Source organism: Phoca vitulina, unplaced genomic scaffold, assembly GCF_004348235.1.
Source record: "Phoca vitulina isolate PV1807 unplaced genomic scaffold, GSC_HSeal_1.0 scaffold40, whole genome shotgun sequence".
In the NCBI taxonomy this organism is placed as follows: domain Eukaryota; kingdom Metazoa; phylum Chordata; class Mammalia; order Carnivora; family Phocidae; genus Phoca; species Phoca vitulina.
The window spans coordinates 24,286,923-24,312,162 of NW_022589743.1; the positions used below are offsets into that span (position 1 = coordinate 24,286,923).

Consider the following 25,240-nt stretch of genomic DNA (forward strand, 5'->3'; position numbering starts at 1 on the left):
TCCGTACCCCTCTGCCACCCCCAAACCCCAGTTCCGATGCCAGTCAAAAGTCCTAGGTAGTTACTTGGGCTTCTGACTAACTGGCTGTAAATTGGAGTTCCCACAACCCCCTCCTCAGGTTCGATTAGATTAATGAGCTAGAGTGGCTCACAGAACTCAGAGAGCAGCCAGGTGGAAGAGGTGTACTGGGCAAGGTATGTGGGAAGGGGTGCAGAGTTTCTGTACTCTCTCAGGGTACACTGTCCTCCCAGCACTTCCATGTCTTCACCAACAGAAGCTCCCAAACCCCATCCTTTTGGGTTTTTATGGAGGCCTCCTTAGTTAGGCATGATTTAATAATCATTGATCATTGGTGATTGGTTCAATCTCTAATCCCTCTTCTCTCCTTAGAGGTGATGGGTAGGTGCTGAAAGTTCCAAGTCTAATCACATGGTTGGTTCCCCTGACAATCATCCCCATCCTTAGAGGCTTTCCAAAAGTCACCTCACTGACACTCAGGTGTGGTTGAAATGGGCTTCCTGGGGCGCCTGGGTGGCTCAGTCGTTAAGCGTCTGCCTTCGGCTCAGGTCGTGGTCCCAGGGTCCTGGGATCGAGCCCCGCATCGGGCTCCCTGCTCCGCGGGAAGCCTGCTTCTCCCTCTCCCATTCCCCCTGCTTGTATTCCCTCTCTCGCTGTGTCTCTCTCTGTCAAATAAATAAATAAAATCTTTAAAAAAAAAAAAAAAAAAAAGAAATGGGCTTCCTCCTACCACTTAGGAAATTATAAGGGTTTTAAGAGCTCTGTGCCAGGAACCATGGATGAAGGCCAAAAAAATACTTGTTATATCACAATATCACAAGCTCACATTAGGAAAGGAGGAAAAATTAGAGAATATAATGGAAAAAGATCCCACTTACAATAGATTAAAAATAAATACATAGGGGCACCTGGATGGCTCAGTTGGAGGAGTGTGTAACTTTTGATCTCGGGGTCGTGAGTTTGAGTCCCGTGTTGGGTGTAGAGATTACTTAAATAAAAAAAACTTGAAAAAGAAGCCAATATATAGAAGTAATATTAATGAGAAATGTGCTTTCTTAAACGCACATTTTTGTTTTTGTTTGTTTTTGTTTTTAAAAAATGTAAAGCAAGGGGCACCTGCTTGGCTCAGTCAGTAGAACATGTGATTCTTGATCTCAGGGTCTTAAGTTTGAGTTCTATGTTGAGGGTAGAGTTTACTCAATTAAAAAAAAAACTTAAAAAAAATAATGTAAAGCAAGGGCTCCTGGCTGGCTTAGTCAGTAGAACATGCAGCTCTTTATCTCGAGGTTGTGAGTTTGAGCCCCACATTGGGTGTAGAGATTACTTAAAAATAAAATCTTCAAAAACTAATAAAATAAAAAATGAAACCATCAAAAATAATAGAATGGGGCTGCATCTAGATTGGGATAATTCACAATGAATATTTGATTACATTGAAATAAAAAAATTTTGCATGGTAAAAATAGAAAGATGTGTGAACTTAAACTAGGATAAAATAGTTACAAAAGATAGGACTGACAGGGGCTCCTGGCTGACTCAGTCAGTAGAGCATGTGACTGGATCCTTCGGGTGGTGAGTTTGAGCCCCACGCTGGGGTAGAATTTACTTAAAAAAAAAGATGGGACTGACAAAAGATTAATATCTAATATTTACTGAATTTTTTACAAGAGAAAATTACTTTTTATTATTGCTATTGAAATATTTTTTCCAAGGAAAAATACTCAGTAGGAAAGCAGGCATCAGGCATTTGATAAGAAGAGTGTTCACTGTGGAGAAAACAAATGGCCAATACATAGCAAAAAATATTTAGCTTTATTGGTGATTTTTGTCTTTTTCCTGATTTTAGGGAGATAACATTGTCTTTTTCCATCAAGTATTTTGTTAGCTGTAGGTTTTTCATAGATTCTTTTTATCAGTATGAAGAAGTTTATTTTCAATTCCTAGTTTGCTGAGGGTTTTTATCAGGAATAGGTGGTGAATTTTGTCAAATGTTTTTTCTGTGTCTATTGATGATCATACCGTTTTACTTTTTTAATTGGTTAATAATGGTGCATTACATTCAGTGATTTTTGAATGCTAAACCAGTTTGGTTTCTGGGGTAAGTTATATCATCATGATCTATTTGTACTTTTTATATATTGTTGGATTTCTGAATTCTCTTGATTTAACAATCCAGTTTGATTTGATTTGATTTTGTTTGAAATTTTTACATCTGTATTATGAGGAATATTGGTCTGTAATTTTCTTACACCCTTGTCTAATTTTGGTATCATAGTAACCCTGGCCTCACAGAATGATGTAGAAAGTGTTCCCTCTTAAATTTTCTAAAATAGTTTATGTAGAATTATTACTTCTTACTTAAAATGTTTAGTAAAGTTTACCAGTGAAGCCATCTGGGCCTGATATATTTTTTTAGAAAGGTTTTAAACCTCAGTGCAGTTGCTTTAACAGATATACATAGGGTTATCCAGATAATCTATTTCTTTTTGAGTGAGCTATAGTAGATTGTGTTTTAAGGAATTCGACCATGTCACTTAAGTTAACTTAGTTGGATTTATTGGCCGGCATAAAAGTAAACCGTCTAGGGGTGCCTGGCTGGCTCAGTTGGTAAAACGTGTGACTCTTTTTTTTTTTTTTTTTTTTTTAAGATTTTATTTATTTATTTGACAGAGAGAGACACAGTGAGAGAGGGAACACAAGCAGGGGGAGTGGGAGAGGAGAAGCAGGCTTCCCGCGGAGCAGGGAGCCCGATGCGGGGCTCGATCCCAGGACCCTGAGATCACGACCTGAGCTGAAGGCAGACGCTTAACGACTGAGCCACCCAGGCGCCCCTTTTTTTTTTTTTTTTAAGATTTTATTTATTTATTTGACAGAGAGAGACACAGAGAGAGAAGGAACACAAGCAGGGGGAGTGGGAGAGGGAGAAGCAGGCTTCCCGCTGAGCAGGGGGCCTGATGCGGGGCTGGAGCCTGATGCGGGGCTTGATCCCAGGACCCTGGGATCATGACCTGAGCCGAAGGCAGACGCTTAACAACTGAGCCACCCAGGTGCCCCAAACGTGTGACTCTTGATCTCAGGGTTGTAAATTCGAGCCCTACGTTGGGCATAGAAATTACTTAAAAATAAAATCTTTAAAAAATAAATAAATAAAAGTAAATAGTCTGAAAACCCCAATTAAGTGGCAGAAATTATCATATTGGATAATATAAGTACAGTAGTCCCTTATTAGCCTTTTAGTGTCTTTAGAATCTGTGGTGATGTCACTTCTCTCATACCTGATATTGATCATTTGTGTTCTTTTTTTTTTTTTTTTTTTTTCCCTTGATCAGTCTAGCTATGTGGTTTATCAGTCTTACTGATCTTTTCAAAGAACCAGCTTTTGGTTTCATTGATTTTTTTTCCTCTTTTTATATTTTCTATAATATTGATTTTATGCCTTGATCTGTAATATTTTCTTTCCTCTGTTTACCTTGTGCTTACTGTGTTCTTTCCATTTCTTGAGGTGAATGCTGGGCTCATTGATTTGAGACCTTTCTTTTCTAAAATTAGAGGTGATTAGTGTTAAAAATTTACCCCTAAGCACTGCTTTAACAGCATCAAGCAAGTTCTGGTGTTGCAAGTTTTATTCTGTTCAAAATACTTTCTAATTACCCTTTTAACTTCTTCTTTGACATTATATTACTTTGACATATATTTGGTTTCAAATATTTAGAGATTTTCCAGAGATCTTTCTGTTATTGATAATACAGTTTAGTTCAAATATGGATAAATACCATACGTTGTGTGACCTGAATCCTGTTATTTTATTGTCCCAAGTTGTGATCTCTTGTGGTAAATTTTTTATATACTTGAGATGAATGTGTTTTCTGATGTTGGGCACAGTGTCCTATAAAATAAATGTCAGTTAAGTCGCGTTGGTTGATAGTAGTTGTTCAAGTACTGATTTTCTGTTGACTCGTTCTATCAGTTATTGAGAGGGATATTGAAATCTCTGACTATAATTGTGGATTTCTCTATTTCTCTTTGAGGTCCTATTAGGTTTTGCTTCATGTATTCTGAAGCTCTGTTATTAAGTGCATTAAACATTTAGGATTGTTATGTTCTCTTTATGAACTGACTTCTTTATCATTATGAGATGACTTTATCATTGACAAAATTCTATGCTTTGAAGTCTCTCTGCTATTAATATAACCACTTCGTTTTTGATAATAAAAATCCTAGAGAATCAGGTTTGAAAATATATATATATAACCACTTCATTTGTCTTTTAATTAGTTTAGCTTGGTATATCTTTTTTCATCCTTTAACTGTTCACCTATTTACGTCTTTATATTAACTGTATTTCTTGTAAGCAGGGTATAGGTGGGCCTTGCTCTTTTATCCAATTTGATAATTTCTACCTTTTAACTGGGGTGTTTAGACCATTTACATTTAATATAGTTATTGATATGGTATGTTTAAGTCTATCATCTTGCTATTTGTTTTTTATTTGTCCCATTTGGGGTTCCCCCCCTTTTCTGCCTTCTTTTGGGTTGAATATTTTTTGTGATTCCTTTTATCTCCTTTGTGGACTTATTAACTATTGTCTGTATTTTGATATTCTAGTGGTTGGCTTAAGGTTTATACTATGCACTTTAACTTAATCAGGGTCTGCCTTTGAGTGATGCTGCACCACTTCACTTTTGGTGTAAGAATCTTCTTTTTCTCCCCTCCCAGGCTTTGTACTATGGTTGTCACACATCTTACCTATGTTATAAGCCTCTTGGTACATTGTTAGTATTTTTGTTTAGTTATCCTTTAAAGACACTTAGTTAATAATATCTTATGTATTTACTTGTGTAGTTGCCATTTCTGGTGCTCTTTATTCCTTGGTCTAGACTGATATTTTTCACTGTTATTTAGCATTTCTTGTAGGGGAGATCTGCAAGTGATGAATTTTTTCAGCTTTTGTAGGTCTGAAAAATATTTCGTTGTTGACTCTGAAAGACATTTTTGCTAGGCATAGAATTCCAAGTACATAGTTTTTTTCTTTCTTTCTTTTTAAGATTTGTTTATTTTAGGGGGAGGGGCAGAGGGAGAGAGAATCCTGAAGCAGACTCCCTGCTGACCGCAGAGCCCAATATGGGGTTCAATCCCAGGACCCTGAGATTATGACCTGAGTCAAAATCAAAAGTCGGCGCTTAACTGACCACTTAACCGACTAAGCCACCCAGGCGCCCCTATATTTTTCTTTCTATATATTTTGAAGATGTCCTCTTGCTTGCATGTTACCCCAAGAGAAGTCTGTGATCATCCCTATTTTTATTCTCTGTTCTTAACATGACTTTTTCTCTGACCATTTTACAATTTTCTGTCATTAGTTTTGAGCAATTTGATTGTGATGTACCTTGGTGTCATTTTCTTTGTGTCTTTTGTCTTGATGTTCATTGAGCTTCTTGGATCTATGCGTGTATAATTTTCATCAAATTTGGAAGATTTTTGGCCATTATTTCTTAAATATCTTCCCCACCCTTTGGATCTCCAATTATATATATATACATAGGCTGCTTGAAGTTGTCTCATAGTTAGTTCATGGGTGCTGGGTTTTTTGTTTGGTTTTTTCCTTCTTTTTCATTTTGGATAGTTTCTGTTGCTGGGCATTCAGGTTCACTAATCTTTTCACTAATCTTGTCTCACCTGCTATTAATCCTATCTGGTATGTTCTTTTTCTCAGTCATTGTAATTTTCAGTTAATTTTTAAAAGTTTTAATTCCAGTGTAGTTAACATACAGTGTTTTATTAGTTTCAGGTGTACAATATAGTGATTCAGTGATTCTGTACATTTTTTAATGCTTATCATGATAAGTGTACTCTTAATCCCCATCACTTATTTTCCCCCATCCACCCACCCACCTCTCCTCTGGTAACCATCAGTTTGTTCTCTATAGTTAAGAGTCTGCTCTTTGGTTTGTCCCTTTTTTTCTGTATTCATTTGTTTTGTTTCCTAAATTCCCCATATGAGTGACATCATATAATATTTGTCTTTCTCTGACTGACTTATTTCACTTAGCATTATATTTTCGAGCTCCATCCATGTTGTTGCAAATGGTAACATTTTGTGTGTGTGTGTGGCTGAATAATGCCACATTTTCTTTCTTTCTTTCTTTCTTTCTTTCTTTCTTTCTTTCTTTCTTTCTTTCCTTCTTTCCTTCTTTCCTTCTTTCCTTCTTTCCTTCTTTCCTTCCTTCCTTCCTTCCTTCTATTTTTTAAGATTTTATTTATTCATTTGAGAGAGAGAGCACAAGCAGAGAGAGAGAGGCAGAGGGAGAGGGAGAAGCAGACTCCCTGCTTAGCTGGGAACCCGATGTGGGACTCGATCCCAGGATCTGGAGATCATGACCTGAGCAGACGTTTAATCATCTGAGCCACCGAGGTGCCCCAGTGCCACATTTTCTTTATCCATTCATCTATTAGTGGCACTTGGGCTGATTCCATAATTTGGCTGTTGTAAATAATGCTACCATAAGCATGGGGATGCATGTATCTTTTCAAATTAGTGTTTTCATATTCTTGGGGTAATTATCCAGTAGTAGAATTACTGGATCATATGGTAGTTCTATTCTTTTTTTTTTTTTTTAATTTTCATTTTCTATGTGTAAACATTTGTATTAATGCAGACTTTAATCTGATAAAGTTTGCCCCCAATCAGACTGTTATTTCCATTTGTAAGTAGTTAAATCAAAGAAAAAAATTTAAATTAATTTCAAATATATACCATCAAAAATAAATATTCACTTAATGTGGTCTTATCTGTTTTATGATATCAAAAGGTTTTTTCCTCCACTTAATAAAGATTCTAAGATAAATTCAAGATTCTTTTGAATAAAAAAAGATTACACCTTCTAAAACAGTGAGTTTACAAAACAATGCAGGGGATTGCTAGGCACACTTAACTGTAAGAGAAAAGTATGTCCAATGAAAAGGAAATTTAAAACATGACCTTAAACTTTTGTGAAAACTTTTAACAAGGCCTTTCCTTCATTTACTTTTAGCTATTCCATAAATACTAGAAGAGAAATTGAACATTTTTTTTAAAGATTTTATTTATTTATTTGACAGAGATAGAGAGCACAAGCAGGGGGAGCGGCAGGCAGAGGGAGAGGGAGAAGCAGGCTCCCCGCCGAGCAGGGAGCCCGATGTGGGGCTTGATCCCAGGACCCTGGGATCATGACCTGAGCCGAAGGCAGACGCTTAACCGAATGAGCCACACAGGCGCCCCGAGAAATTGAACATTTTGTAATGAAACTTAGAAAAATGTCTTTTTCCATAAACATCCATCTTTCCCTTTGGCTCCTTCTTCCAATCCTCCACTGTGCTGAAGAGCTGTTGAGTTCTTCCAGATTTTTGGTTAGGCAGGTGGTTTCCAAGCTGACTGGGTTTTCCAGGTAGCTTCCTGCACAGGGTTTTCCAGTCACTGGACCTGTGACTTATCCAACTTTGAAAATGGCCTTGGCCCATTCATGTTTCATGTGCTTTATTCATGAGACAGGTAGGGCTTTGAGAAACACAATATCCCCAACTGTGCACTGCTGAAGAGCATCATGAGCGAAGTAGGCTTTTTGCTTATTAAAATAATTTAATAAATAGGCATCCAAAATAAGTCTGGTCACTCTCACTTTAGCTGTTTTTTGCATTGCTCTTCCAGTCACTCCACACGATCCATTTGGCTTGGGCAGATGAATGAACTACTGACATTATGTGGCTTTGGTCACCTCCCAGCTCTCCTTTCCATGTGTGTGTCCTGGTAGTTCGTTTTTTGAGGAACCTCCATACTGTTTTCCAGAGTGGCTGCACCAGTTTGCATTCCCACCAACAGTGCATGAGGGTTCCTTTTTCTCCACATTCTTGCCGACACTTGTTGTTTCTTGTGTTTTTGATTTTAGCCATTCTGACAGGCGTGAGGTGGTATCTCATTATAGTTATGATTTGCGTTTGCTGAATGATGAGTGATGTTGAATATCCTTTCATGTCTGTTTGCCATCTGTATCTCTTCTTTGGAAAAATGTCTGTTCATGTCTTCTGCCCATTTTTTAATTGGATTATTTGTCATTATCTGTTAATTTTTTAACTAAATCTGAAGAGATGATGGTCAGTCAATGAATATTTGGAAAAGAATTTCTGACACAATTTATGAGGAATACATATGTTTAGGGAAATGTATTGAATAATGTAAGAGTTTATATAATTTATTAAATTAATAGCTTATATTAGCTATTTTAATTATAAACATGACATCAAAAAAATTAAAAATGACTTTTCAGCTGGTCAGCATAAAGATGCCAAAAGTTGTATATATGACTTCACTCATTTAAAGTTTTCTACTATGTATTTCTTTTTCTTTCCCAATTGATTTCACAGTAGGAAATTAAATAGGTGGTTTTGAGTCTTTTTGACTTAGACAAATAAAGGTTCCAGTTAAAATTAAACTCTGTTGCTCCTAATAAAGAAAGGTGCTTAGGTGGTTTCTACTTGAAGGACACTAAATCACCATTTTAATTTAAATTTACCAAACATAATTCTTCAGTTTTTCATTAATCAAAAATTATTAGTCAGGTTTTTGCCTAAGAATAAATAGATTTGATGCTAATAATTTTTGTGCTAGAGGCAAACTGCATCCTGTCTTCGTTTTCCTATCTGGGACTCAGTTCTAGCCATCGCCTCAGTAGAGTCAATGGAAAGGAAAGGAAAGTTTGAGAAGCTCATGGCTGAACTCTCACACAGTAGTCAGCACACTCACAGAATGTTAGAGATAGAAGGAACTATTTTAGAGATCAGTTTTAATCATAAGAAAAAAATGAAGGTGAAGGAGGTGATAAGTGACTTGGCTAAGGTTGCATAGCAGGTGAGTTGCTTCAACAAATGAGACTCATTATTCCTAATTTCCAGGTGAAGATGCTTTCCACTGTACCCACACCTTCAAAAATTAACCTTCATATCAAAGTTTTTGCCTATTCCGAAAATTGTATTTTAGTTAATAGGTTGTGTGAGTTGAATCTATTATTGGAATGTTTTATATGTATATACACACACACACACACACACACACACAAGTTATCTCTGTTTCGTGTTAGTATACTTGTCCATTAAAACTTGTATAATTTTAAAAATTGAAATATAATTAAGATAATCAAACATCTGTTTTATTTTTTATTTTTAAAGATTTTATTTATTTGAGAGAGAGAGAGAGCACAAGAAGGGGGGAGCGGGAGAGGGAGAAGCAGACTCCCCGCTGAGCAGGGAGCCCGATGTGGGACTTGATCCCGGAACTCCAGGATCATGACCTGAGCCGAAGGCAGTCGCTTAACCAACTGAGCCACCCAGATGCCCTCTGTTTTGTTTTTTAAAGATTTTATTCACTTGAGAGAGAGAACAAGCAGGAGGAGGGGGAGGGTCAGGGGGAGAGGGAGAAGTAGACTCCCCATTGAGTGGGGAGCCCCATGTGGGGCTCCATCCCAGGACCCCGAGATCATGACCCAAGCTGAAGTCAGACACTTAACCAACTGAACCACTCAGGCGCACCCAGACATCTGTTTTTTATTTTTATTTTTATTTTTATTTTTATTTTTATTTTTGTAAAGACTTTATTTGAGAAAGAGAGAATGAGAGACAGAGAGCATGAGAGGGAAGAGGGTCAGAGGGAGAAGAAGCAGACTCCCCACCGAGCAGGGAGCCCGATGTGGGACTCGATCCCGGGACTCCAGGATCATGACCTGAGCTGAAGGCAGTCGCTTAACCAACTAAGCCACCCAGGCGCCTAGACATCTGTTTTTTATTTTTATTTTTATTTTTTATTTTATTTTTTTAAAGATTTTATTTATTTTTTGACAGAGAGACAGCGAGAGAGGGAACACAAGCAGGGGGAGTGGGAGAGGGAGAAGCAGGCTTCCCACGGAGCAGGGAGCCCGATGCGGGGCTTGATCCCAGGACCCTGGGACCATGACCTGAGCCGAAGGCAGACGCTTAACGACTGAGCCACCCAGGCGCCCCCCGGACATCTGTTTTTTAAATAAACATTAATTTTGTTTTAATTTTTGAATAGATAATATAGTTACATGTTTCAAAAATCAAAACTGCAAAATTACATATTTAGAGAAATCTTACTCCTACCCCGCCTCTTCTGCCATGTTTGTACCCACTGCTGACCTCTATAAGTAACCAGTTTTAGTGGTTTCTTTTTATCCTTCAGGTGTTTCTTTATGCAAATATATATTACCAAATAAAAATATTATTGCTCCAGTTTGCTTACACAAAAGGTAGGATATTATGTATACTATCTTACCTTTTTTTTGATCCTGCTTTTTTTGTTTTTTTTTTCTTTTTTTTTTAAGATTTTATTTATTTGAGAGAGAGCGAGAGAATGAGAGAGAGAACACGAGAGGGGGGAGGGTAGGAGGGAGAAGCAGACTCCCTGCTGAGCAGGGAGCCCGATGTGGGACTCGATCCTGGGACTCCAGGACCATGACCTGAGCCGAAGGCAGTCACTCAACCAACTGAGCCAACCAGGCGCCCCTTTGTTTGTTTTTAAGTAGGCTTCATGCTGGGTGTGGAGCCCAATGTGGGCCTTGAACTCCTGACCTTGAGACTGAGACCTGAGCTGAGATCAAGAGTCAGATGCTTAACCAACTGAGCCACCCATGCACCCCTTTTATGATTGTGCTTTTAAAAAAATTTTTAGCCTAGAGATATTTCCATATATATATACTTAGAGATCTTCCTTATTAAAAACAAACAAACAATTATAGAGTGTTCTGTTGTGTGACTGTTCCATAATTAACTAGCCTTGTGTTGATGACCCTTGGGTTGTTTGCTGTAGCAATCAAAACAGTACTGTAGTGAATAACTTTATACATATGCAGGTATATGGGCAGAAGTGGTTTGATTGCCAGAAGTGAGATCGCTGCACCAGTGGTAGGTGGATATGGTTGCATTCCCCTCTGTAGCATGGAGACATTCTGCATTCCCACCAGAGTGCCTGAAAATACTGGTTTCTTCACAGCTGTGCTAACAGGAGTATGTTATTAATCTTTTGAATTTTTAACCAATCTCATAGATGAAAACTGGGATCTCAGTGTAGTGTTTAATTTGCATTCTGAGCAAGATGAACATCCTTTTAAATGTTTGAGAGCTTTTTATTCTCTGAACTGACTGTTGTATTCTCCATTTTTATTTTGAGTTGTCTTTTTCTTCTCCATCTTTGAGAGTTCTTTAAAGAGTAGGGACATTAGTCCTTTGTCTCTGAGTTATGAGGGCTTTTTTACTTTGCTTATGGTGGCTTTTTGCTAGGTAGCAATTTTTTTGTTGTTGCTGTTTTTATGAAGTTGAATTTTCCAATCTTTTTTTTTTTTAACGACTTTGGAGTTTTGAGCCATTGTTAGAAAGGTCTTCCTTACTCTAAAGTTATTAGGGCATTCATCCATGTTTTATTCTAGTACTTACACGATTTCATTTTTATATTTAAATCACCTATGTTGCTTCTGTCTTAAAATTGGTTTCTTGGTTTGTGGTGTTTGAGCTTCAGTTTTCACATCATTTGGAATTTGTGAATTTTCTCTGCTCTCCTCAATTCACTGAAGATGTAGTCTCTATGTGGGACATTTGTATATAGAGTGGCTATTCATTCTTACTGCTCTATATGATTTTTAGAAGTGGGAAGACTTGGTCATCATTCTTCCTCCAGAAATGGAACCTTTTAGATTTTAATGTTTACCTACACAAAACATAGTAATTTGGTGCTTTAAATTGGAGAGGGAGAGCTGGAGCCTATTTAGGTAAAGTTCTAAAATCTTAAATGGAAACATCACATTTCTTTGCAGTAGTAAACTTTTGTTAAAACGGGCACATTGGTTATCTTCTCAGCTTTCAGGACAAAGCAGTGGTTAGCATCTCTGTGAAATCTTTGGATGCAGTAGGGTTGAGGGAGAGATGATTGTGCTCAACTTTATCACCTTTGGCCAGATTTCTAATGTTTTTTTATGTTGTATTTGATTGAGTGGTTGCTTTGGACATTTTGTGTTTCAGGTGCAAAAGTATTTGAGACAAAGATGGAGTTGAAAGGGTTGAAAGGTAATTAATTATCGCTTGGGGTCAGAACTATAGAACTAGGGGAAAAAACTCCTTTGTCTCGATACTCCATTCCACTCGCTCTTTCCTTTCTTCAGAGTCTGTTAAAGTGCAGAGGGATGAGAGATGGTTTTGCTGTTCTGGATTATTTGCTATTGAATTTCATTGTAACTAGATCAATAATACTTTGTTACTTGGGCCATCATGGAAATAGCTTTGTTACAGTGGCTATTACCTTAAGGTGTATTTCACAGAAATGGTTTCTAATTACCTATTGTGATGGCAAGTAAACTGTTACTAGTGAAGAGAGAAGTAAGGTTAGATTTGTATCCTCCCAGTACTTAACCCAGAACCTGTGACATATCAGGTGAGTGGTAAAATTAATTGACTAAACCCAGCCGGGAAATAGGCAGAGGAATTCCAAAACGTGCACTGAAATTGTTTGGCACTAGTACCACATTAAATACGGACACTTACAGAATTTTCCAAATGTGAGAAATAAAACTTCAAACACATTTCACATTTCATATAATATTGGATGATTTTAAACTCCCATATCTACCACTATATATTTTTGTCATTATGTATATCATTGCTATGTACCTACACTATTTCTAACAATATTTTACTTAAATTTCTCATGAAAACTTAGTTATAATGTATTATTCATTATTGAAAGGTATTAGTTGGAATTTTTTTCAGCCTGATTCTGATCATTTTCTGCCAACGGGAATTTTTAATTATTGGATTGACTTTTATTGTAGTTGTTGTTAAGAAAGTACTTGCTAGTAGAAATTGAGTTTTTGTAACTCTGTATACTCTGTCTGTTAGCTAATTTTTCTCAGCTGGTGGCTCACTTACCATTTTATATATATGTGTGTGTGTGTGTTTATATAGTTTTTAAAGATTTTATTTATTTGAGGGAGAGAGTGCACACAAGTGAGAGAGCACAAGCAGGGAGAGCAGCAGAAGGAGAGGGAGAAGCAGACTCCCCACTGAGCGGGAAACCGGTGTGGGGCTCAATCTCAGGAGATCATGACCCAAGCCTAAGGCAGCTGCTTTTTTTTTTTTTTTTTAAGATTTTATTTATTTATTTGACAGAGAAAGATATAGCGAGAGAGAGGGAACACAAGCAGGGGGAGTGGGAGAGGGAGAAGCAGGCTTCCCGCTGAGCAGGGAGCCTGATGCAGGGCTCGATCCCAGGACCCCAGGATCATGACCTGAGCCGAAGGCAGACGCTTAACAACTGAGCCACCCAGGAGCCACTATATATTTAAAAAAAAAATTTTTTTAAGATTTTATTTATTTATTTGTCAGAGAGTGAGAGTGAGACAGTGCAAGCACAAGCAGGGGGAGCTGCAGGCAGAGGGAGAAGCAGGCTCCCCACTGAGCAATGCGGGACTCCACCCCAGGACCCTGGGATCATGACCCAAGCTGAAGGCAGATGCTTAACCGATTGAGCCACCCAGGCGTCCCTATATTTTTATTTTTTTTTAAAGTAATCTCTATACCCCAATGTGGGGATCGAGCTCACAACCCTGAGATACAGAGTGGCATGCTCCACTGACTGAGCCAGCCTCACTTAATCAGTGTGAATGCAAGTAACTTGAGGAGCTGGAGTCTGCTTTTTTTTTTTTAAGATTTATTTATGTATTTGAAAGAAAGAGCACGATGTGAGGCAGGGGGAGGGGCAGAAAGAAAAGGGAAGCAGACTCCCCAGTGAGTGGGGAGCCTGATGCAGGGTTCCATCTCACCAACTTGAGATCATGACCCTAGCTGAAACCAAGAATCATACGCTCAACCGACTGAGCCACCCAGGCGTCCCTAGAGTCTGCTTTTAAATGTCCTATTTTCCCTGGTTCAGAGACAGTGATAGGACGCTAGCATAGAGCAAAAGAGTCTAAGAATTATGACCTTGATTCATCTTACTGAAATGGTTTCATTTGCAGGTGGCACAAAACAGAAGATTAGCCTTGGTTGACTCTCTGCATTACTGCTTTGGGGTACAATTTCAGTTTTTAGAAAGATTATCATTTAGCCGTAGACTAATTTCAGGTTTCATGGTCAGCAGCTGTGTTGCAGTACATTAAATTGAAAGGCAGTTGTTGCTGTTGAGAATGCACTAGGACTTCTGTCGTCCGTTTGGTTTCAGTACTGTTTCTTGTCTCCTGCGCCAGCTTTGCAGGTATGGTCCAGGGCAGCAGTTAAGGATTGCTTTCATAAATGAATGGATCAGTAACTTTCCTGACTACTAGGTATTATGGTTATTAGTTATGTTCTATATAACTAGAATTTTGTCTGCCAGAATTGGTTGCTTACAATTAAAAATTAACTAGATTGTGGTGAAGTCGATGGATGTAGTTAGACAAACCTGGTTAAGACTAGGTTCTGCCTCCTCCTAGCTGTGTATGACTTTGGGCAAGTTACGTGACCTCTTTAACCCAGTTTTCTCATCTGTTAAATGAACATAATAATACTGTCTTTGTCATAGGCCTGAAGATTAAATGGAATAATGCACTTAACCTTGTACACAAAGATTGGTAGCTATTATTAATATATCTGTTATATGGTCTAATTGGTTTCTTGTTAAATATACTGCTTCATCGAGTCTGAGAATCCAATGATTGTGATAGACTGTACCATTATATTATGTACTGATAAGAAATTATAACACATAGATCACCTATTAGATTTTATCTGGGACCTGCAGTTTGGCTTTGGGATTAATCACCTGTGGATTTCATTCCTGACAAATCCCTTGCTGTCCACCCTTTACTCTCTCCCCTGGTTCTCAACCTCTCAGCAAGTTCAAATCAGCCATTCTATTTAGCTCCCGGGGAATTGTTTTGTACCTGCCTCCTTACTAATCTACCTTAGTGTAAAAAATGTACATACTGTCAATTTTTTATTAAAAGAAATACGCTTTAGGGATGCCTGGCTGGCTCAGTTGATAGAGCATACAGCTCTTGATCTTGGGGTTCTGAGTTTGAGCCCCATGTTGGGTCTATAGCTTACTTTTAAAAAAAGAAAAAGAAGAAAGAAATAAACTTTGTTGTGCTAACATAACTGCTCTAGCTTCTTGTGTACCATAGTTCTATGTAGCTTCAGATTTAGTACCTGTGAACAGACATACAAGACATTTATTATACTTTTTACCAAAGGGAGTTACCATTGTACTACTTTTGTGTAAAACTTGTCATCCCCCTTGCCCCAACTTTTTTTTTTTATTCTTTTCTTTTTTTTGGTAAATAAACAACACTTGGCTCTTAAGGAATAAACTCTCAACCCAACTCCCTTGTTCTCACCAGAGAACTGTTATGGGGCAGGGATTTGGGCTTCAGTTCTTATCCTCACTACAAACAAGATTTTGCTTTAAATAGCAGTTAATTGCACTTGTCCCAAATCAAAATATTCCAAAATTTTTAAAGATTTTATTTATTTTATTTTCGAGAGCACGAGCAGGGGGAGGGGGAGAAGGGGAGAGAAAGAGGCAAACTCCCCTCCCAGGCACCCCTTGATGGTTACCTTTAAATGATGGCTTTTTAAACACAAACTAAAAGCCTGATTGATACTTTTTTTTTTTTTTTAAGATATTATTATTTTGTAGGGAGGGGCAGGGGAGATGGAGAGAAAATCTTAAGCAGTCTCCACACCCAGCGCTGAGCCTGATGCAGGCTCTGTATCATGGCCTGTGCTAAAACCAAGAGTCAGACGGTTAATGGACCACGCCACACAGGCACCCCTCCAGAATTTTTAAATAGAGTACTTTGTTCTTTGGGTACATGTTTTTGCCCCTTATTTCAACTGTTTGGAAGTATTTTACATTTGGGTAAGGTGTCTAGCTGTGCAGTTTGCATTTCTCTGTATTTTTTTCTTACCCTTATTGGAAATGGGGGTGAACAACTTATATACCAAACTGGTATTTGAAAGAAGTGCGTATAAGGCATATGGTAAAAATGGAGTTGGGAGAGAAAAGATTTGATAGATTTTTAGCAACTGCAAATGAAGTGAGTGTGTGTGTGTGTGTGTGTGTGTGTGTGTAGCATTATTTTTTTATTTTTTTTATTTTTTTAGTTACCTAAATGTAGACTAGCAGACATTTAAACATGAGTAATTAGGATTTTTATATGTGTTCAGCCTGGAGTTTCTGAACAAAGACCAGCTGAGCCCCTCTTAGTACTCTATAGATATTTCTCCAGCAGCCATTACCCTAGTTTAGTTAAGTAACCAACAGTATTTTGTGTAGTGTTGTTTGCTTTTTAATTAAAAATCCCCAACACCAAAGAAAGAAATAAATTACAATACATTCATTTTAACTCATATATTAAAATGTCAAAAAATGTTCAACCTAGAACAGGTAAATAGGCAAGTTATGTTACTGAAAGTTGTGGTAAAATACTCAACAAAATTTACATCTTAATCATTTTTAAGTGTGTAGTTTGGTGGCATCAAGTACATTCAAATTGTTGCACAACTATCACCACCATCCATCTCCAGAACTTTTTTTGTTTGTTTGTTTGAAGATTTTATTGATAAGTAATCTCTGCATCCAGTGTGGAGCCTGAGCTCACAAGCTGAGATCATGAGTTGTGTGTCCCACTGACACAGCCAGCCCGGCGTTATCTCAAACTCTCTCTGCCCGTTAAACCATAACTCCCCATTCCCTACTCCTGCCAGTCCCTAGTAACCATGTTCTATTTTCTGTCACTGTAATTTGATTTCTCTAGGTACCTCATAAAGGTTAGTTATTTTTTTATAGAAATTAAATGTTAAGTGGCCAGCACGATCCCGTGACCATGTCCTGTTCAGCAAGAAGCAGGCATGATAATGAGGCCGCGACTTTAGATATGTTTGAGACTGTGGAACTGGAGTGGAGTGGGGTTTGTATATTTTTATGGCTCCGTCTTTAAATGTTTAAATCTTTTGAGTCTTCTGAATATATTTCATGAAGCAAGTAAGAATAGTTTTATTTTTTTCTAGTTACTTAGCCCCAATACTGTTTACTGAGCAACTCAGTTTTTCCCTACTGATTTAAGAAAAGGTTTACTTTAAAATTTCAATGTTGGGCACCTGGGTGGCTCAGTCAGTTAAGCAGCTGCCTTCAGCTCAGGTTATGCTCCCAGGGTCCTGGGATCAAGTCCCACATTGGGCTCCACACTTAGTGTGGAATCTGCTTGAGATTGTCTCTCTCTCCCTCTGCCCCTCCTGCTCGTGCGTGTCCTTGCTCATTCTTTGTCAAATAAATAAATGAATCTTAAAAAAAAAAAAAGATACCAACAGCATTTTTCATAGAGCTAAGACAGATAATCCTAAAATTTGTATGGAATATTTACAAAAGACCCTGAATAGCTAGAGCAATCTTGAAGAAAAAACAAAACTGGAAGTATCACAATTCCAGACTTCAAGTTATATTACAGATCATAGAAGCCAAGGAAGTATGGTACTGGCACAAAAATAGACACACAGATCAATGGAACAGAATAGAAAACCCAGGAATAAACCCACAATTTATGTGATCAATTAATCTTTAACAAGGGAGGAAAGAATATACAATGGGAAAAAGACCGTCTCTTCAACAAATGGTGTGGGGGAAACTGGACAGCTCCGTGCAAAAGAATGAAACTGGACCACTTTCTTAACACCATACACAAAAATAAACTCAAAATTGATTAAAGACCTAAATGTAAGAGCTGAAACCATAAAAGTCCTAGAAGAGAGCATAGATAGTAATTTCTTTGACATTGGCCGTAGCAGCATCTTTCTAGATATGTTTCCTAAGGCAAGGGAAATAAAAGCAAAAATAAACTATTGGGACTACATCAAAATAAAAAGCTTATGCACAGCAGAGGAAACAGTCAACAAAACTAAAAGGCAACCTACAGAATGGGAGAAGATATTTACAAATGACATGTCTGATAAAGGCTTAGCATCCAAAATATATAAAGAACTAATACAATTCAGTACCCAAAAAACAAATAACCCAGTTAAAAAATGGGCAGCAGATATGAACAGACATTTCTTCAAAGATATACAAATGGCCAACAGACACAATGAAAGATGCTCAACATCGCTCATCGTCAGGGAAGTGCAACTCAAAACTACAGTGAAATATCACCTCACACCTCACACCCGTCAGAATGGCTAAAACGAACAACACAAGGAACAACAAGTGTTGGTGAGGTTGCCCTGTTGGTGGGAATGCAAACTGGTGCAGCCACCGTGGAAAACAGTATGGAGTTTCCTCAAAAAGTTAAAAATAGAACAACCTTAGGATCCAGTAATAGCATTACTGGGTATTTACCCAAAAAATACAAAAACTTGAATTCAAAAGAATACATGCAACCCATGTTTATTGCAACATTATTTACAATAGCCAAATTATGGAAGCAGTCCAAGTGTCCATTGAAAGATGAATGCATAAAGAAGATATGTTACACATATACAATGTAGTATTATTCAGCCGTAAAAAGAGATTGAAATCTTGCCATTTGCAACAACACGGATGGAACTAGAGAGTATTGTGCTAAGGGAAATAAGTTAGAGAAAGACAAATACCATATGATTTCATTCATATGTGAAATTTAAGAAAGAAAACAAATGAACAAAGGAAAAAGAGAGAGAGAAGCCAAGAAACAGACCCTTAACTCTAGAGAACAAACTAATGGTGACCAGAAGGGAGGTGGGAGGTGGGATGTGTGAAATTGGGGATTAAAGAAAATAAAATTAAGGTCTTAATTTTTCTCTCCATAGGAAGAACTAAAGAATAAGCAATTCTGTTTTAACCTTTTTAATTTTATGCTAAATTTATTTTACTCTAATAGCACAGTTAATTCTCATTTTGTTGTATTAAGAGAAATATTGGCAGAAGGAAATGAAGGCAGTGTATAACAGGCCCATTTGAGTGAGGGCCTTGGGAAACCCATCAGGAATAAGCCTAGTGATTGGAGAAGGCAGAGACAAGGTGGCAGGCAGGGAGCCTTTTCAGCAGGGCTCACCATTTTTGTTTGTAGGACTTTCTAGGAAATCTTTTTGAGCTGTACTTGTGTGCTGCAGGCACTCTTGGTGAGCAGCCTAGATTAGGTTTAGTGCCCCTCACAAAGGCAAAATCAAATGCCATAAACCTATTGTTTGTTTTAATTAGGTGTAGTTTGCAATTTTAATGTTCTTCAACTCATAAACATTTGTAGAAAGGGTGAGGGGCAAATAAATAGTCTCGTGGTATGGCACTTATTTTCTGCTTGAGAGACATGTTCCTTTCCCCTCCTTCCTTTTAATCTTCCTGTTTCCTTGACACCTGCTTCTGAACTCCATCCCGTCCCTCCCCGCTGTGACGGTGCACTAGCACTTCACGGTACCTAAGGCTCTTTCAACTCTTATTTCCCACCAACTGTCAGTTGAGAAATAAGGTTGCTTTGTTTGGGAGGGAAAGGGTAGAATCCTTTCTGAATGTCTCCTTTTCCTTTGAAGCAGGAGCACTTCAGAGACAATTGAACTGCTTTTAGGTTTTTCTTTACCACCCAGCTTTTTCTTCTGAGAGATCCTGCCGTGAACACGGTTCTGTTGATGACATCGATTTGTTGCTATGGAAATAGTGGTAATGTCACAGATTCAGCCCAGTGACTTGACTTCAGGTTCATGCAGGAGAAATGCGCAAGGCTTTAGGGGAGAACCTCATTAAAACTGAAAGCTATCAATTATAAGCAGGTGAAAGGTAAATGGAGCCAACCTTTTATATAATGAAAACAGAAGTGAACCCCTAGCTGATTGACTGCATGCAGTTGAATACCCCAGCATGAATTCTGACCCATGAGAGTCTTTGACAAAATAAAACATTTACACTTTCTCAGAGTATTTCTTCTACCTAAGTTTAAATCTTTTAACCTGCATTATTTGCACTAAAATTGTCTTTGTTTTGATCCTCAGGACATGGGCAGCAGCAGATAGTTCCTTCTTCAGGACATGGGCAGCAGCAGATAGTTCCTTCCTCAGTCTCAGCGGCCAACCCACCAGCCAACAAGCCCCAGCAGCAGAATGGGAGCTCAGCAATGGGTAAATGGCCACATGAGGACATGTGCTAATTATATGTATCAGGCTTCTGAATAATGTTTTGAAATGTAATCTGGGACTAAAGGGAATTTTCAAAATGCCGTTCATGATCGTTGCTTCTTGCAAAGGAGAAGTCCAATTCTCATTGTAAAGTGTGTGATTGAACAAATGATTAAAGATAGTCTTTTAAAGATACTTAATATGCTTATTTTTATCAGGATGATATACTGTTCTCTGTTAATAATAGTTTATCTGGTACTTTCTCACATCTTAGGTTTTACACTCTTGACTTTGCGAATTTACATACCTTTTAAATTCTCGCCTTTTAACTATTTGGAATCCACTTGTCTCTCTCCAAGTTTCCCATTTCGGGTTCTCATCGGAATTTATCTTAACGTGAAGATGGTATCATTTATATTGGTCATAGGTTCTGCTTCCCAGTCTCATGGATGAGAAATAGTTTTTCCTTTAACGCTCTCTGCAATAGGTCCTGAGAGGCTATAATGGAACCATTTTGTTTACTTTCTGGCCTTTGCTTTAGGAATTACTATTGAAAATGATGATTTGGGTTGGATTTATTTTTAGAGGTTGGATTTATTTTTAGAGGTTCTTTTTTCTGTCACAGCTTCTTATACTCCACCTCTTCCCCTCCCCTCAACTATTAATTGCTAATTTTGAATGCTGAGATTTTAAGAAGGGCAAGGTTAAGATGTCACTAATCTTGTTGTGAAACTTCCAGGACATGGGACTTTTTCCCCATTGGTCTTTGATATTTTTATCTACCTTGCAATATCTGTTAACGTACCTTCTATCTATCTCCCTTTATAAGTGGATCTATTGATTTTATTTTTTTGAAGATTTTATTTAAGAGAAAGAGTGAGAGAGAGAGAGCGAGATTGAGAGAGAACACAAGCAAGGGGGAGGGGCAGAGGGAGAAGCAGGCTCCCTGCTGAGCAGGGAGCCCGACTCAGGGCTCGATTCCAGGACCCCGGGATCATGACCTGAGCCAAAGGCAGACGCTTAATGACGAGCCACCCAGGCGTCCCATAAGTGGATCTATTTATACACAACTCGCAAATTATGTACTTTGAAGGAGGTCATGGAATAGATTTAGTATCTAAGATGGTAAATAATCTAATAGTCACTTCCTTAGGCTGAACTACAGATAGTATGTTATTCTTCTCCCTCCTCCCACAGATTTATTTTCCAAATTGTCTATCTTTGACTTATGTTAACATTTATTTTTAAAAATCCGTTAATGTTGTCTAAACACACATCAATTGGGTGGCGAAAGAAAAAAAGACTGGTTGTGTATTGAGGGGAAGCATGTGTGTGTGTGTTATATATAACTATCTTATAGAGAGTATTAGGTATGTATACACACATACATTCTTCAGAGTTCATGTGCTTCCTTGCATAATCTTGAGGCAATTATTACTGTTGTGTGTATAGTTCTCTCTTGACTCCCCAGTTAGAATAGAAAATGTTAAGATCCAGGACAGTCTATGTATAGTTTTTACTAAGTGCTACAAATACCTGGAATAGTGTCTTACAGGATGTAGAAACTCAATAAAGAAATGCTGGGGGCGCCTGGGTGGCTCAGTCAGTTCAGTGTCCGCCTTCGGCTCAGGTCATGATCCCAGGGTCCTGGGATCGAGCCTCATATCAGGCTCCTTGCTCAGCCCGGGAGCCTGCTTCTCCCTCTGCCTGCTGCTCCCTCTGCTTGTGCTGCTCACTCTCGCTCTCTCTCTCTCTCTGACAAATAAATAAATAAAATCTTTAAAAAAGAAAAAGAAATGCTGAATATGGTAGATTTACATTTCCAGCCAAATTCCATCCTAAAGAAATGCTTTGGTAGAGAAGATATGAAGTAATTGGACGAAATTAGATTTTCTCAATTTGGAGGTTGAAACTTTATAGAAACTGTGCATATAAAGGAGCTCATGTGTTTATAGGCTTTAGTTACCTGCTCTTTCCAAGCACATGGTAGCTGCTCAGGCTTGGATAAAAAAGCAGAAGGGATCCTGGTGCCCAGCCGCCTAGTTGTCTTGAACCAAAAAGTGATTCATGTCCTTTGCTCCCAACTAAACCCAGTCCCATAGACTTCATTATAGACTTTTCAGTCCTGTAGATCTATTGAACATGGTGTGTTTTCTGAGGATGTTTTGAGGTAAAATGTTTGTGAATAGGTATCCTTCACCTCATATGGTTCATTCAGTATGTCCCTTACCTCCTAGCCTTTCCTTTTTCTTTTTTTTAAGATTTTATTTATTTATTCAACAGAGAGAGACAAAGTGAGAGAGGGAACGTAAGCAGGGGGAGTGGGAGAGGGAGAAGCAGGCTTCCCACAGAGCAGGGAGCCCGATGTGGCAACTGAGCCACCCAGGCGCCCCTTGCTTTTTTTTCTTACGCATCTAGTGACTTGCTATCAGTTTTACAGTCAAGAAGGTTGGTTGATTTTCTCTGACCCATTATCTTGCCCATCGATACAAAGGACAGTTTAAGAAGGATGGGCCTCCGGGGTACCTGGGTGGCTCCGTTGGTTGGGCCTTCGGCTCGGGTCATGATCCCAGGATCCTGGGATCGAGGCCCACATTGGGCTCCCCACTCAGTGGGGAGTCTGCTTCTCCCTCTCCCTCTGCAGCTCCCCCTGCTCATGCGCTCTCTCTCTTTCTCTCTCTCTCTCTCTCACTCTCTCTCACTCTCTCTGTCAAATAAATAGAATCTTTGCGGGGGAAAAAAGAAGAAGGATGGGCCTCTGAAAGAGCATTGTCTATACTCAGTATAATTATTATCTTGACTTCAGTCAGAGCTTCAGTTAGCAAATGTAGTAAACTTCTGTGTGCCCAGGCCTTCATTCTCAGTTGCTTTTCTAGCCTCCTGTTTTGGTCTCTATTTGATCTCCATATCTCTTGATTACTAAAAAGGAAAAACTTTGCTTCTCATTTTGTTTGATTTCACCAGCAACGCCTCCATCATTGAGAGTTAGTACAAAATTTATATAAAATTTACATAGAATAATGATGGTCCTTCTTTGTGTTTGTTTTTAAAGGTTCCACTGCATCTAAGACTTATGGTGCCTCAAAGACACTTGGAAAAGCTGGAGGTACCAGCTTCGTGAACAGTTCTGGAGGAACACAGGTCAAAGTGGTACCCATTGCCAGCCTCACCCCTTACCAATCCAAGTGAGTTATTCCATAGAGTAAGTTCAGAATGTGCCTACGATATGAGGTTAGAGGTTATTACGGGCTCTAGAGTTATTTATGTGTGAACGTCAGGGTTACCATACATAAAGTAAGTTTCATCTTTTTTTTTTTTTTTTTTAAGATTTTATTTATTTGACAGAGAGAGAGACACAGCGAGAGAGGGAACACAAGCAGGGGGAGCGGCAGGCAGAAGGAGAAGCAGGCTTCCCGCAGAGCAGGGAGCCCGATGCAGGGGTTCGATCCCAGGACCCTGAGATCATGACCTGAGCAGAAGGCAGACGCTTAACGACTGAGCCATCCAGGCGCCCCCATCTTTTTTTTTTCCTCCAATGGGGGAGGAGGGTACAAATTGTGGCAAACTTCAACTCTCTTACCATAAAAGAATGGCAAGAAAAGCAATCTGCTATAGCCTATGGAGTTTCATTTGTTTTGAAATAATTTGAATTGAAAAATATTTAATGCTTAAAGAATCCATTTATCATCTTATGAGTAAAAATAAATATTTTTTGTAATTCAGAAGGTGTTTCATCTTCTCATAAATAAGTGACTTTCAGTCTAAAAACTGTTACTATGATTTAGTAGACTAAGAGAATCTGTACTGTTTGTATAGCCACATTATTAATATACCCTGAACAGATATTTTCCATTAAAAGTTAATTTTAGCAGTTAAAAATTAGTGAGTTCTGGGGCGCCTGGGTGGCTCAGTCGTTAAGCGTCTGCCTTCGGCTCAGGTCATGGTCTTGGGGTTCTGGGATTGAGCCCCACATCGGGCTCCCTGCTTGGTGGGAAGTCTGCTTCTCCCTCTCCCACTTCCCCTGCTGTGTTCCTGCTCTCACCGTGTCTCTCTCTGTCAAATAAATAAATAAAATCTTAAAAAAAAAAAAAATCAGTGAGTTCTCTTTCCAGAATTCTTTCAGATATGTTTTTATCTAATCTTCAATTCTTTGCAGTGCAGGGAAAATGAGTAAGGTAACTAATGTGCCCAACACTTGTGTTCAGTATGGGCCCCAGGACTGGGTATTGGATCTTGTACCTCCTTCTTTTTTTTTTTTTTTTTAAAGATTTTATTTATTTGACAGAGACACAGCGAGAGAGGAACACCAGCAGGGGGAGTGGGAGAGGGAGAAGCAGGCTTCCCGTGGAGCAGGGAGCCCGATGCGGGGCTCGATCCCAGGACCCTGGGATCATGACCTGAGCCGAAGGCAGACACTTAACGACTGAGCCACCCAGGCGCCCCTTGTACCTCCTTTTTTTTTAAGTGGCCTCTGTCTGAGGTCATACTGCTTTAGCGTGTTTTCTTTTGGTGGCTTACCAATACCATGTCCCATAATTTTGTATATATATATTCAAGGTGTGTCAGAATGGAGACAGAAGTTTGACACCAGTTTTATCAGTTCCCATAATTGAAAATAGTGGCAAAATATAATTGCTGGTATTACTGCATCTTCTAGCTTAGAACCTTTCATTAAGGGGATACTGTTGCCTTGGTGATGCTTTTTGGAGAAGGGAGAGAGTTTATAAATTTACTAATTTGACAGGAGAATGAGTTAGTGTTAAATCATCTTGTATGTTTTACTACTTGCTTATTCTACAAACTGTCAAACCTGTATGTCATCTTGGGGTTTTAATTAGCTGGACTAAAATACAGCTTACATTGAAAAATGGAATATGCATAAGAAAGGCTATAGGAAGATGAAGGGAACCTTTAAGATCTGTCCCAGGTAAGCCTCTGAGCACTAATATAATCTATTTGATTTTTAGGTGGACTATCTGTGCTCGAGTTACCAACAAAAGTCAGATCCGTACCTGGAGCAATTCCCGAGGGGAAGGGAAGCTTTTCTCCATAGAACTAGTTGATGAAAGTGTGAGTA

At 38.5% G+C, this 25,240-nt stretch overlaps 1 protein-coding gene and 1 pseudogene across 1 annotated transcript in view; one reads left to right on the plus strand and one right to left on the minus strand.

Annotated features, from left to right (window-relative positions):
• RPA1 (replication protein A1) overlaps window positions 1-25,240 on the plus strand; it is a 72,086-nt gene that overhangs the window by 27,024 nt on the left and 19,822 nt on the right. Inside the window, exons 6-8 of the mRNA XM_032428726.1 lie at window positions 20,041-20,166; window positions 23,216-23,348; window positions 25,131-25,233. Of these exons, the coding sequence (XP_032284617.1) occupies window positions 20,041-20,166; window positions 23,216-23,348; window positions 25,131-25,233 (362 nt within the window). The remainder of the gene's footprint in view (window positions 1-20,040; window positions 20,167-23,215; window positions 23,349-25,130; window positions 25,234-25,240) is intronic.
• LOC116647679 lies at window positions 6,947-7,835 on the minus strand (annotated as a pseudogene).